Here is a 12,472-nt window from a genome sequence, read left to right as displayed (position 1 = left end):
ATACAAGCCTTTCACTTCCAGAAGAAGCTATTCTTACTGAACTGCAGAGCAACATGTTGCTGGTATTTTTAACTTCTTATTTTGGTCTGAAGTTTGAAAGTATGCAGAATTTCAGTTGATAGTAAGAGTTGAATTCACAACCTCAGAGAAACAAGTCACCTTCCGATGGACTGAGCTATTTGTGATGTGGATCTTAAGGTGATTTTCTTGGTGTTCTTAAGTTTCTCATCCATTATTATTTTAAATTCAGCAGTTGTTAGAACCTGCAAGATGGCAAGATAGGTTCCACAACAGCGGGGTTGTCCCAGTCCAGCAGTAGACAGGTTCTGGTCCACAACCACAGGACTGCTCTGAACATTAATTATTCAGGAGGTTTTGACTGGTAGTATTGAAAATAGGATTATAAAATGTGGTTGTCATCTCTGCCTCTGTCTCAGACTCATCGATGTTTATACTTTTAAGATAAGAACTACAGGTGGATCCTTTCAGCAGCTGGATGAAGAGGAAACGTTCGTCCAGCAGGTGGCAGCATTTCAATGAGAACACGAACATTGATTAATTTCAGGTGGAGCTGCTCCTGCACAAAGCGACACTGATGTGAAGGCCATGGTATACTTTCCATGACTTGGTACATTCCACTGTTCCCCTCTGTGTCGATATATTTGGAATGTTCCACTTTGTGTTTATCAGTCGGAGTTTCTTCTTCCACACGTGGACAGAAGCAGGACGAGGACAGCGGAGACGAACCTGTGGTAACTGCTGCCGAAATGATCCACACATTTCTCAGATGTTCTGTTGACGCTCTGTTCACACCTGCTGTTAACATCCGACCTGAGGGATCCGATCACAGGTGTTCAGATTACACCTGCTCATGCTAATATGACGTCACTGCTCCACATGTAAACACACACACCTTTCATTTCATTTCTCTTCACATACAAATGATGTTGTTTTCTGACTGTTACAGAAAGACAAAGAATCCAGGACTCCATTAATCGAGTATTTGTTTGGGCCAGAAAATGTTGATCAGTGATTCTCAAATGTCTTTTTTTTCATCCACAAACCAAAAAATATTCAATTTAATTATTTCTTCGTTATAATGATGATGATAATAATAATAATAATAATAATAATAATAATAATAAGCCCATATATCAGAGTGCAGTCATTAGTTATATCGGCAGACCTCGCACATATCCCATAAAATTTTTCAAAGCCAGTGTCTGCACATAATATCGTGCATCCCGACACATTTCCATGTCAGGTGTAAACTAACAACAAACTATTGTTTGAAATCAAGCTTTCTGATTCTACAGCTTCTTAAATATTGACATTTTCTGCTTTTTTACATGGGGGATTTGAACCAGCCACCGTCAGACTGGCACCACCTCACAGTTGCCAACAAATCCAGCACGCCACAAACCCTTTTGTTAGTTGGGAGAAGCTCTTGGTGTTTTTTTAGTCTTCACTTTGGCTGTGAAACCTTAAACATCCAAGTATAATGGAATTGAACCATCAACATCAGGACTGAAAGGCAGCTCTCTGACCAGCTGAGCTAACTGCTCACATGCTTCCACAGGTTTTCTCAGACCAATTCTCTCTCTGTGTTGAATATTGTGCTTAAAAAGTTGCTTCATCCAAGATTGGAACCCCCGACCTCAGGAACTCCAGTCTTTGACTAAACCACATGAGCTATTTGTCCTCATGTAGAATCTCTTCAATGTTGGACGTCTTTCAATAACAGATGACCCAAAAACACCAAGAAACGTCACACTGATGAAGTATTTAAGAATGTCTGTGCGAGACGTTGGGCTACATGGTTGGTGTAGTGGTTAGTGCTCTTGCCTTTGAAACAAGAAGATCTGCGTTTGAGACCCAGTTGGAACGAGGATCTTTCTGCATGGAGTTTTTCATGTTTTCCCCGTGTGTACAGTCCATCAATCATCTACCGATTTGTCCTCCACCGGAGGGTCGCGGCGCCACGCTCAGCTGTCATAGGGTGATAGACGGGGTACATGCTGGACTGTTCACCAGTCCATTCAAAACATGCAATAGGTGGATTAGGTAAATGTCCACACTGTTCTCCTTAAACATTCACTTGGTGTGAGATTCAAACCCCTGACCATAGGAACCCCAGTCTGTCGTTCAACCACATGAGCTATATGTCCATGTATGAAGAGTCTTTGAATAATAGAACCCACGACTTCAAAAAACCGTCAGACTGATGAAATATTTAAGAACGTCTGTCCCACAACATGGTTGGTGTATTGGTTAGTGCTCTTGCTCTAAAAACAGAATTTTTTTTATAGAAATCAATCAATGAATAACTATAGAAATAAATGTTTCTCTTAAGACGACCTTGGAGAAAATTAAAATATAACAGGTTGAAAGACACAGTATCAGTCTTTTGTGTTTCAGGGTGAGAGCAGATTTATTATTCAGTGTCGTGAGAACACGTCGGTTTCCTTCTTCGTTTACTGGATTATGAGTTTTATTATTTGAAAGCGATGAAGATCAGTGCACATCTACAATGAATCTCTTTTTATTTTTGTAAATCTAATTCATTATCTACAAACAAAGTTAATACATCATAGATCTGTGCACACACACTTCCTCAAGCACACTCAACATTCAAAACAACTGAAAAGCAAATAAAACATGACTAAGACATTGAGAAACTGAATGTTTATATAGTAAGCCAGTAAATAAAACCTTCGCTGTGCGATGTCTATTCAAACAGAACCATGGGCAAAGTATTTCTGATCATTTGTACAATCTGTGGACACATGGACACGCGCCGAGTCACTTCAAATCCTCCAACGTGAGCCCAACATCTGACGCACATCTGATCTAACAAACCGCTTTGTGGCAAAAGAGTTCAATGAAAAGAAGAAAGAAAGAAATCATATCTTTTTTGACCGATTCCTCGTGGAGACTCGTTGAATTTAGGTTTTAATCGATGATGCTATTTCTAACGTGCATCATTGAGTCAGAATATTTCACATATGCTTTGGCTGTTATTTCACAAGAATGAGCTCATTTTATACAGTTTATCCTCTGAATGTCACACAGTACACAGAGACAATGATCGTTTCTACAGGTACTTCTATTTTTAACTGCTGTGCTGCAGTTCAGCCCAGTGTGAGAAAGACGCGTGTACAACTGTGATGAGTCACCGCAGTAACACAGCGGCGGAAATCATCTACAATAACAGACGTCAATCAAGAGCGCACGACGGGGCAGAGAGTACAAGGCTGCTGCTCACCGAGGTCGTGCTACTAGATGAAAACAAACCCCAACAATAACAACAAATTGCTTGCAAACACGTGTCGCACTGAAACTGATATGAGGCGAGTGTGTTCGACGAGGCCGGACATGTGACACACTTGTTATGTAAGGACAGCACTTTGTATTTAAAGGGACATGTTTTTGAAAGAATGGCTTTTGGCCAAAGTTACAAATAACGAGGTAAATCCACGTCAAAAGACAAAAAGCTTTCTTTATTACTCATCAGCCACAATCGCAACTCAATAAACTGACATATCTAGCAATAGTGTCAGCACTTCCTGACAGGACTGGAGAATATATAGAATCATGTCACACAGTAAGAACAGGTAGTACTGGGTCTAATCCTTCCTGCTGTAACCTTTGCTCCATCCACTCTCATATTCCGGGGTCATTTGTGGTTCAGGTTTATTTACCGGTCGCGTGGCTCTACGGTTACATCCAGATCCTCCAGAGTCTGAATTCAGAGCAGTGAAGGCTTAGAGATGATCTGCCCGTCAGGTCCCTGCTGCACACTGACCATTTGTTTTTTGAGAAAACGGAGCCAAAGCAAATGTAAAATACTCTTAAATAATATTATTTTTCTTATCACTCCTCACCGGACCTGATTCTTGTTTCCTCTTTAGTCATCTCACCACGTTACATCTACTGGCTAGAGAATGGAAATGTACCTTGAAAATGCCTGACTAAAGAATAGTTAAATATTGTGCATCAGTCCATGTGTAAATCAAAAAATAATAATCATATTTCAGTTTCTACCCATTTCTTTTTTTCTATTTTTTTTAAATCGCAGACATGTTAAATAGTTAAAACCAAACACATGCTCTCGTGTACGTCCAGGATCTCGTCGCGTTGCCAGTCATTACATTATCATTCAGCCGCAGGAAGCTAGAGGAGATAGTCATCGTGTGTCGAGCTCTCGGGCAACATCGTGAGATCACTTATGTCCTTGTCCATGAACGTGTGTCTGTATCCCAGCTCGGGGAGAGACCTGTGGAAAGACAAGATGGACATGAGGTCCAGGGGGTCATCGGCATGCTGCGCCTCTTCGGCGTCCGGCGAGGGCGCGAAGAGGGGAGACGGCGGTGACGTGCCGTCATCTATCGCGTGCAGAGACACGAGCTGCACTGCGTTGCTTTTTATGTTTTTCTCCTTTTCGTTGTCCTCTTCAGTTTTAGTTTTGCTCTCTTGATGGACGCCACTGAGGGCCTTGGTTTTAGTGAGGTCTAAGTCAGGGTAGGAGGCCGACTTGGTCATGGCCTGCAGGAGATTGTCGAGGCCGTCCGAGCCGTCGCCGCACCTGCTCTGGTTGGCCTGCACCGCCTGGCACAGGAGATGCGTGTGCTGCCGGAGCTGGGCGATCTCTCGCTCTGTGGCGGCGTTCTGCTTCAGCAGCTCTTTGGTGCGGAGCGTGATGGCCAGCAGGCCCGACTGGTTCAGGATCTCGGCCGTGTTGAGGAAACGGCGCTGGCGCGCGGACGAGCTGTCTGGAAGTAGGCGAAACGGGCTGTGAGCCATGGAGGACGAGGCCGGCGAGGAGGACGAGGTAGAGTCGGAGGATGACGGCGGAGACGGCATCTGGGAGCTGGAGACAGAGGGCGAGCCAACACTGCCTAATCTCTTGTGCTGGGTGGGGAGAGGGCAGTGGGGCGACATGGGGAAGGAGTGATGTCCTCCTCTGGTTTTGTGCTGCGAATGAGAGTGCACTCTGCACTCCTTTTGTGGCTTCAGGAGGTGAGTGGTGGTCGACACAGCCTCCCTCTTCTCTTCCTCGGTGCGCACTCTCTTGCTCTTGCTCTGGCCTTCACCGCCACACGCTTTAGCCCCCTTACTACTTTTGCCCTCATGACTCTCCTTCCTGGGGTGGGGGGCAATGCGAGGGTAAGAATTCAGGATGGGCAGGTATGAGTTCTTGCTGCGGTGGCTCTGGCTGCCGTGGCCACCTCCGTTCTTCACTTCGCCTTGTAGTGCTGCTTGAGAGGAGGAGGGCGTTGGGGGGGCGGCGGTGGAGGAAGCGGGAGGCGGCGGCGGCGGTTGTTGGATCAGTAGGAGCTGGGTGGGAGTTTTGGCACCGGTGAGGCCGTGCCAACCTCCACCCCATGCCAGGGGCCCGTGCAGAAGCGGTTCTGGTCTGGACTGTACCACCACGAGGTTGTGAGCAGGGGTTTTATGTAAACAACGAGAGAGCAGAGTAAAGGAGAGAGCAAAAGATGTCGAAGGAGGTTAAAGTCACAGAGATAAGCAGCGGGACACAGAATATCTGTGTCTGAGTCAGTAAACACCAAACTGAACAGCTCTGCAAATAAAACAGTGTAAAACAATGTAAATGCACACAGAAAAACATCAAACTTTTAGTTCAATATACATTTTCACACTATTTATAATATAATTGTATAAATTATAAGGTTCCAATAACCTTTAGCAAACAATAATGGTTTGGTTTTGTCTTTAAGATTATTGGTTTGGATGAATTTGAATAAACAACAGTCCCTAATATCTTTTTAAAAACTGAAATAGACAACCTTCAGTCCAGAACTCGTCATTATGATGTTAAAACTGATTGCACACTGTAATGATGACGGGAAAATGTCCACCACGGACGCCCTCGTAAGTCTGACTTTCACCATGTTCTTCTCTTCTGCCTCTATTTTTGGCAGAACAAATAAAAACATCATATTCCCGTGTTAATCCACATCCAAACCAATGAGAGGCGAGAAAAGCAGTCACCCAGTAAATAAGGGCGCTGATTGTAACACCTGATATACCCGTGTCGTGTCCTTGTGACCAAACACTGTAGCCTCTTAAAAACAGCTAAAATGACTGAGTTTATATATTAATTCATAAGTATTTTTCATGTGTGAATAACAAAGATGACCTTACCTTGAGAGTTTGCTCTAATTAGAATAAAAAAAAAAATCGTAGTAAGAGAATAATGCTCATTGTTAATTGGAAACTCTAAATTGACCCCAGTGGGTTGCGCCAGGAAGGGCATCCGGCGTAAAAAATCTTTGCCAAATCATGTGTGCGGATCATCCGCTGTGGCGACCCCTAGACAGGGAGAAGCCGAAGAGCAGAAAAGGCAAAACAAATCAACAAGAGAACTCGCTGGAATAACTGCAGCCCTCCCCTGCTGCTTCTTGACCCTTTACAATACAGAGCTATACAGCAATTTATCACCAGAAACTAGAAAAGGTTTCATCATCAGTTAATGGCTCGCTGATGAGCTGAGCTTGTACTGCGTGTGACGGAGTTTCTCACCGGCTTCACTACCAGGTTTTTGATGATGTAAATGGGGGTGAGCTCCTCGTAAGCAGGCATGTTATGGCCTGCAGCATTTGCACTGTTGTTGTTGTTGTTGGAGGAGGAGCAGCTTTTGCTGCTCTGCCTGTGAGGCTCGCTCACGCTGCTGCGCTGGTCGTCTACATCAGTGTGCACAAAGTCTGAGCCGGCCTCTGAGGGAGAGGGGAGAGAAATCGGCAGTGAGACGAGGACACGATAGATGTGACAGATTAACTTCATCGGTCGCCTTTTTATTTATGTCACAAACAATATGCTCTTTGACAGCCGGATGATAAAACCCCCGAGAACAGGTTCAGCGGCCCTAATGTCACGAAAGGAAGAAAGTGATGTTTTACTGACCATTTGCCTCTAAAATGCCTCACCTGAATAACCAGAGTCTTTCTCTGACTCCTTCTCAGAGTCGCAGCGCCGCATGCGCCTGCTCACGTCACCCATTCCCGGAGGCTCCATGTGGGTGCCACTCTTGGACGCCCGCAGAGTGGCACTGTTGCTCTTGTCCTTGGCATTCTTTGAGGTGCTCCGGACGGCCCGCTCCCCAAAGCGTCCCTGTTCTTTTGGCATTCAAAGTCTCTGCGAAATGAAAGCAAACTGGCTACAAACCACCTGACAACAGGTCATCGCAGGTCACGCACACGGTGTGATAAGAAACTCAGCTCAGCCTAGATCTCAAACATTTTAAATCCACACTCTTTTGGGCTCTGACCTTCAACAAAAAAATCCTATCTGATGCGTTAAAACTGAAGCTTAGAACTGTGGGAGATCCAGCCCTTTAAATACATATTTAATGGTTTACAGAAAAGAAAAATAACATTTTATCTAAATCAAGTCATCACTTCCCCCAACATACAACGCACTTCTTGTTCCATGTGTTTTCTATTTATGACTGAATGCACAGTATTTTAACTGCACTTCATTTATAATTGTACGACAACATATTAGGGACAAACTGTGAAGAAAATATTAATATTACAAGAATACAGTTGTAATATTACGAGAGTAAAGTTTCAGTCAGACTTTAACAAACACGTCGGGCTATGAAACTGAGGAAGAGGAGTCCACAGACGAGGAACTTTACCAGAGAGCATCCAAAATATCCCTTTAAGAACGATTAGGATTCAGTTGCTTACGTTAATTGATGAAAATTGAGCGTTGGTGTGACTAAGTGAGAGAGAGAGAGTGAATGGTTGTGTGTCCCTGTGACCGGCTGGTGACCGGTCCACGCTGTACCCTGCCTCCCGCGTCTCATCTAACGACAGCTGGGACCGTCTCCAGCTCCACTGTCCTCCAGCTGCTCTCACGTGGATGAGCAGCGGAAACTTAATGAACGAAGATTCAGCGCCGGATCGATGATGTGGAGGCTGCAGTGGTGAGAAGACGCTGCTTTCAGTCTTTAAAGATTCTCAAAAGAAAACAAACCCAGGTTCACCCAAAGGACCAGCGGTCGTCCAGGTGACGGGTGAGCGTGAGCCCGCAGGGACTGATGTGCAACGGCTCCCTGCAGTGATGAGAAGGTCACCACGGTGTTCTGTGTTTAGCTTTTAGCGCTGATTCCAGCGTAACACGTCCATCTGTACAGAAAGACGAATGGAAGAAGTGCAGAGAGTCTGTCTGCTAGCAGAGGACCCTGAAGGCAACTGACACATCATGTGATTTCTTTGAAACTAAAAAGGGAGGAGGAGGAGAGCGGAAAACTAGATTTGTTTATTAGTCGATGAGTTTATGTAACAAGTTATATTTGTTTATGTACTGTGGCGACCTGTGTCGGATGGGATTAGCTCCGGCGATCCCGTGACTCTCATAAGGAGGATAAAGCCGTAGACAATGAATGAATGGATGAATTCAGTTGGACATTTCCAGTCCTCTGTTTAAGATGAATTGAGGGATGCTCCCCCTTTTTTGCGAACGTTTGAATTAAGTTATGACGTGTATGGAACCTGTAAGCAGTAGAGGATTAGTGTCATTTAAATTCATTTGAATGAGAAATTGACTTAAATAAAAAGTGTTATTTTATATAGTCCCCATGTCTAAGTTGTGTTTTTCATTTTTTTATTCATTTTATGAGGAAAAATGCAATAAAATGTTGAATATTTGAGCAATAATGTCCCAATAGAACTGAACATTTTGAAGTTTGAACGAACTTTAACCAACAAAAAATAGCAGAATAATAAGGATTGGATATGGCGACTTGTGCAGAGTGAAACCCTCCCCCGCCTTTCGCCCTATGTCAGCTGAGATTGGCACAGCATCCCCCGCAACGCTCAAGGGGAGGATAAAGCGGGAGAAGATGAACGAGTGAACGTAGCGTATCGTATCAGACTGTAACAGATAAAAGACTCCTCCACTCCCTTTCACAAGCATGTTGGGGAGTTGGTATGCCAACAGTGGCCTTGGCATAGCAGAAGAATCTTCCGTTCAAAAACATGAAACTTGTGCTCTGGATGGTTCGTCTGTGGCATGGCGGCACAAAATGGCTACCTCTGTAAAGCAAGGCCCTTGCCTAAAAGTGCATAGAAACAACTTTTTAGGCTACAAAAACCAAACGATCATGAAACTCTTTCTTATTTAACTCATCTTTACAGTTGTTTAGTTCTTTGTTGAACTTGTTTGGTCAGTTTTGTGTTTTTTTGAACCAGGTGTGTAACTTCTAACACTTGCAGGATTAGGAAACATTGTTGTAAATTTTATCCTGCTGGTCGGATTGGAGCCTCTGCTGTGCAAGTTCTGGCTTGTGGGCCATAGGTTTGACACCCCTAATTTAGTTAGTTTCTGGTCCTCGTGAAGGTGGAGTTTTATTTGTTACTTTTGGCCTGGATTCACCCCCGAAAGCTTGTAAATACACAAACACAATCACATTTCAAAAAGCACTGGGGTCACTTTCTTGACCCCAGTGCCAGGCTGGAGGGTCAGCCAGCCCACTCGTGTGTCCTGTGTAAACAAGACAATGAGTTTGGGTGGCAGCAGCAGCAGCAGCAGGAGGAGGAGGAGGAGGAGGAGGAACTTGATAAAATGATCCCAGCAGCAGGCACTGACTGAACACGGTTATGTAATACCACCACCACCACCACAGCCAGAGCAGTAGGAAACACACGAGTCAGCTGGAAACCCACTGACGGAACCAGTATCCACGACAGGATTATACTCATCATTATAACACACACACACACACAACAATGAGGACAATGGACATGCAGTCAGTGGACATTCTGAAGTATGGAAAACAGCCACAAAGTGAGCACTCACCTGTCAGTGGAGTCCCCAGACTCTGAGAGGAGACACTTCACTTCTGGCAGCAAAACGTAGCATCTCCGAGACACCGAGGGGGCGGGCGGGGGGGGTTGGAGGTGTCAAGCCAAGACCTCACACACTTACACACACAAACACACACATATTTGATTTACAAAGCGCTGGTGAGGGACATAAAGACGCTTCTGTCCACGCAGGACTGTCCTGTTTCCTGCTCCTGCTTCTGCTTACGCAGCCGCTTCTAATCATGTGCTCAAAGCATCCATGATGATCAGCTGCGCGGCCACGCCCCTCTCACCTCAAATTCACGAGCGTGTCGGGGCGGCGAGCAGCCCGCTGGTGACGTAACGAGGGCTGTCTGTCCAATCTCGTGCGGAGACACGTGTATACATGGTGACGTCAGGGAGTCCGCGTGAGAGTTGCGTTTAAGGACAGTGCGGGAGTTTGGGAACTGCTGTGTGGGAAAATAATTAAAGCGGACACGACGAAGAGAAACCAAATATTTTCACTTTGAATATTTGCAAAAACACATTTGGAATACATACATTTGTATTCATTATTTTAAATGCATTTTCCCAAATTTTGTTTTGAAGGGCCACACATAAAATATACTGTTTTAAGATAAAATACAATTGACAGTAAGTCAATCCTTCAAAGAAAAGCCCTGCACTGCTCTTCACTGTGTTTCTGAATTATACCAAGTTTTGTGAGTAAAATAAATTAATAAAAAATGGTCAAACTATAATAGAATATGAATTAAACAAACCCAGCAGCATGGTAATGATTATAAGTGTATTCTTCATTTGACCAAGTGAAAAAATGGTTGAAACAGCCCTTTAATTATAGAATTTTTTATGAATTGATTCATGTAGTATTATTTAGATTCCATATTTAAACAAAAAAACAACATATGTGTATAACCACTTGAAATAAATTAAAACAACAGCAGATGTGATAATATGAGTTAACATATTAATATTGGGAGTTGTTTAGTTATTATTATTATTATTGGTTTTTTTTTAACTTATTTCATTCCACAACTACAACATCCTCAGAGAAAGTTTGTCAGTGTGCAGAAGTGTCATTTTTACGAGGAGCACGTGAAGGTAGCACTGGCTCAATGGCCCCCACTGTGACCTCAGCTCAGGTAGACGAGACAGCAGTCTGATCTGGTTTGGTGTGGTGGGATAAATACGATATTATTAATGCATTAGTGCAAATTAATGCATATTTTTCATTATGATTGTTATTATTTTTAACATAAATACACAAAAACAGGGCTCAGTTAAGAAAAGTTAAGTATGTTCCTTATTGAGTTCTTAGCTGTTTTTGATATTACAATATGTACATTTTTAAATTTGCAGTTGTTCCAGCCAGAAGGTAACAGGTTCACTTGTTCATAAATAATGGTGTATGTAACAAAAATAGTCAGAAATGTTATGTATACATATACATATATATATATATGTATGTGTGTATATATACACATATATATGTATATATACATGTATATGTACACATACACACAGTTTGATTCTTGTGATTTATAATGAGAAATGCGTTGCACTTTAAAAAACTATGTCCACATAAAAAGACACGTTTGCAAAACACGCACTCATACATTACTGTTACCCGCGAAGTCCAACCCTTTTTAAAGCATGCACGCGCCCGAGCAGCAACACCGATGATCACAGAGACTAAACGCACGCAGATGTATTATGCATGCACTTTCTCCCACACAGGCTCACAAGTGTGAACTTCCCTGTGCGCAACAACAGCAAACAATAACAACAACAACAACAGTAGTCTGGCTCAGAGGCTGCAGCCATTGTTCCAGCGGCATGTGTGCGCAAACATGTGAGGCGGGCGTGCGGAGGCGTGGTTGCTCCGCGACGGCACATGTTCTTCACTGCTGGGGCAGGAGTGGCGACACATGAGAGAGAGGGAGAGAACGCGAGGGAGGGAGAAAGAGAGAGAGAGTATTCCTGGTTACATAACACCGACAAGGTCTGATCAGTGATAGTCAAAGACCTTCAGCTGTGTTTCCTGAAAATAAATAAATACATTAGGTTGATAAGGGGTGTCAAACATACAGCCTGCATGCCAGAAATGGCCCACCAGAGGATCCAATCCTGCCCCGCAGGATGAATTTGTTAAACTTTCACATTATGAATTTAACATGTTTTAAGAAGGAAACTAAATATTGATTGGATCATTCAAAAATAATGCATTTAGCTGTTGGAAAATACACTTGTTCTTTCAAAGATAATGTATTTTATGTCATCACTGACTCATAAGCAGTTCTTAGTTCAGACAGGACAGTTCTATCTGCTCCTGGTCTCTTTCTTCTGTCTCTACCTCACCTCTCCTCCGTCGTCCCCCATTTTTCCTTTCACATCTTTGAGTCTGGTTCTGTCAGATTTTTTTTTCTGGTAAAAGGGAGTTTTTTTTCACTTCACTGAAATTGTTGTCTATGTACAGTGCCTTGAGATAAAGGATGCTGTGATTCGGCGCTATGCAAATACATTGAATTGAATTGAAATTCCATTCCATTCAGAAGTCGTCACAGGCGTGGAGTCGCTGTCCAAATCATCCTCTCATAAGCCTGTAAGGATAAGGATCAAGATCTTGTTGTTACATTCAA

At 43.4% G+C, this 12,472-nt stretch overlaps 1 protein-coding gene across 4 annotated transcripts; it reads right to left on the bottom strand.

Annotated features, from left to right (window-relative positions):
- Window positions 1-2,405: 2,405 nt before the first annotated feature.
- Window positions 2,406-10,094, bottom strand: LOC122779811 (CLOCK-interacting pacemaker-like). Of its 4 annotated transcripts, none has more exons than XM_044042450.1 (4): window positions 9,826-10,094; window positions 6,948-7,943; window positions 6,544-6,737; window positions 2,406-5,421 (listed from the first exon to the last, which is right to left on the bottom strand). In XM_044042450.1, the coding sequence occupies exons 2-4, from the start codon at window positions 7,144-7,146 to the stop codon at window positions 4,174-4,176; spliced, it is 1,641 nt and encodes a 546-aa protein (XP_043898385.1). In that variant the 5' UTR covers window positions 7,147-7,943; window positions 9,826-10,094; the 3' UTR covers window positions 2,406-4,173. The 4 variants fall into 4 exon arrangements, with proteins under 4 accessions (XP_043898385.1, XP_043898384.1, XP_043898386.1 ...); XM_044042449.1 differs by having other exon boundaries at window positions 6,948-7,155; XM_044042451.1 differs by lacking the exon at window positions 9,826-10,094 and having other exon boundaries at window positions 6,948-7,155; window positions 7,661-8,576.
- Between the last annotated feature and the right edge of the window lie 2,378 nt (window positions 10,095-12,472).

The sequence above is a fragment of the Solea senegalensis genome, linkage group LG13, assembly GCF_019176455.1.
Source record: "Solea senegalensis isolate Sse05_10M linkage group LG13, IFAPA_SoseM_1, whole genome shotgun sequence".
NCBI lineage: Eukaryota > Metazoa > Chordata > Actinopteri > Pleuronectiformes > Soleidae > Solea > Solea senegalensis.
Note: the sequence above shows the minus strand (reverse complement) of the source record. Positions and strands in the feature narration are given on the sequence as shown.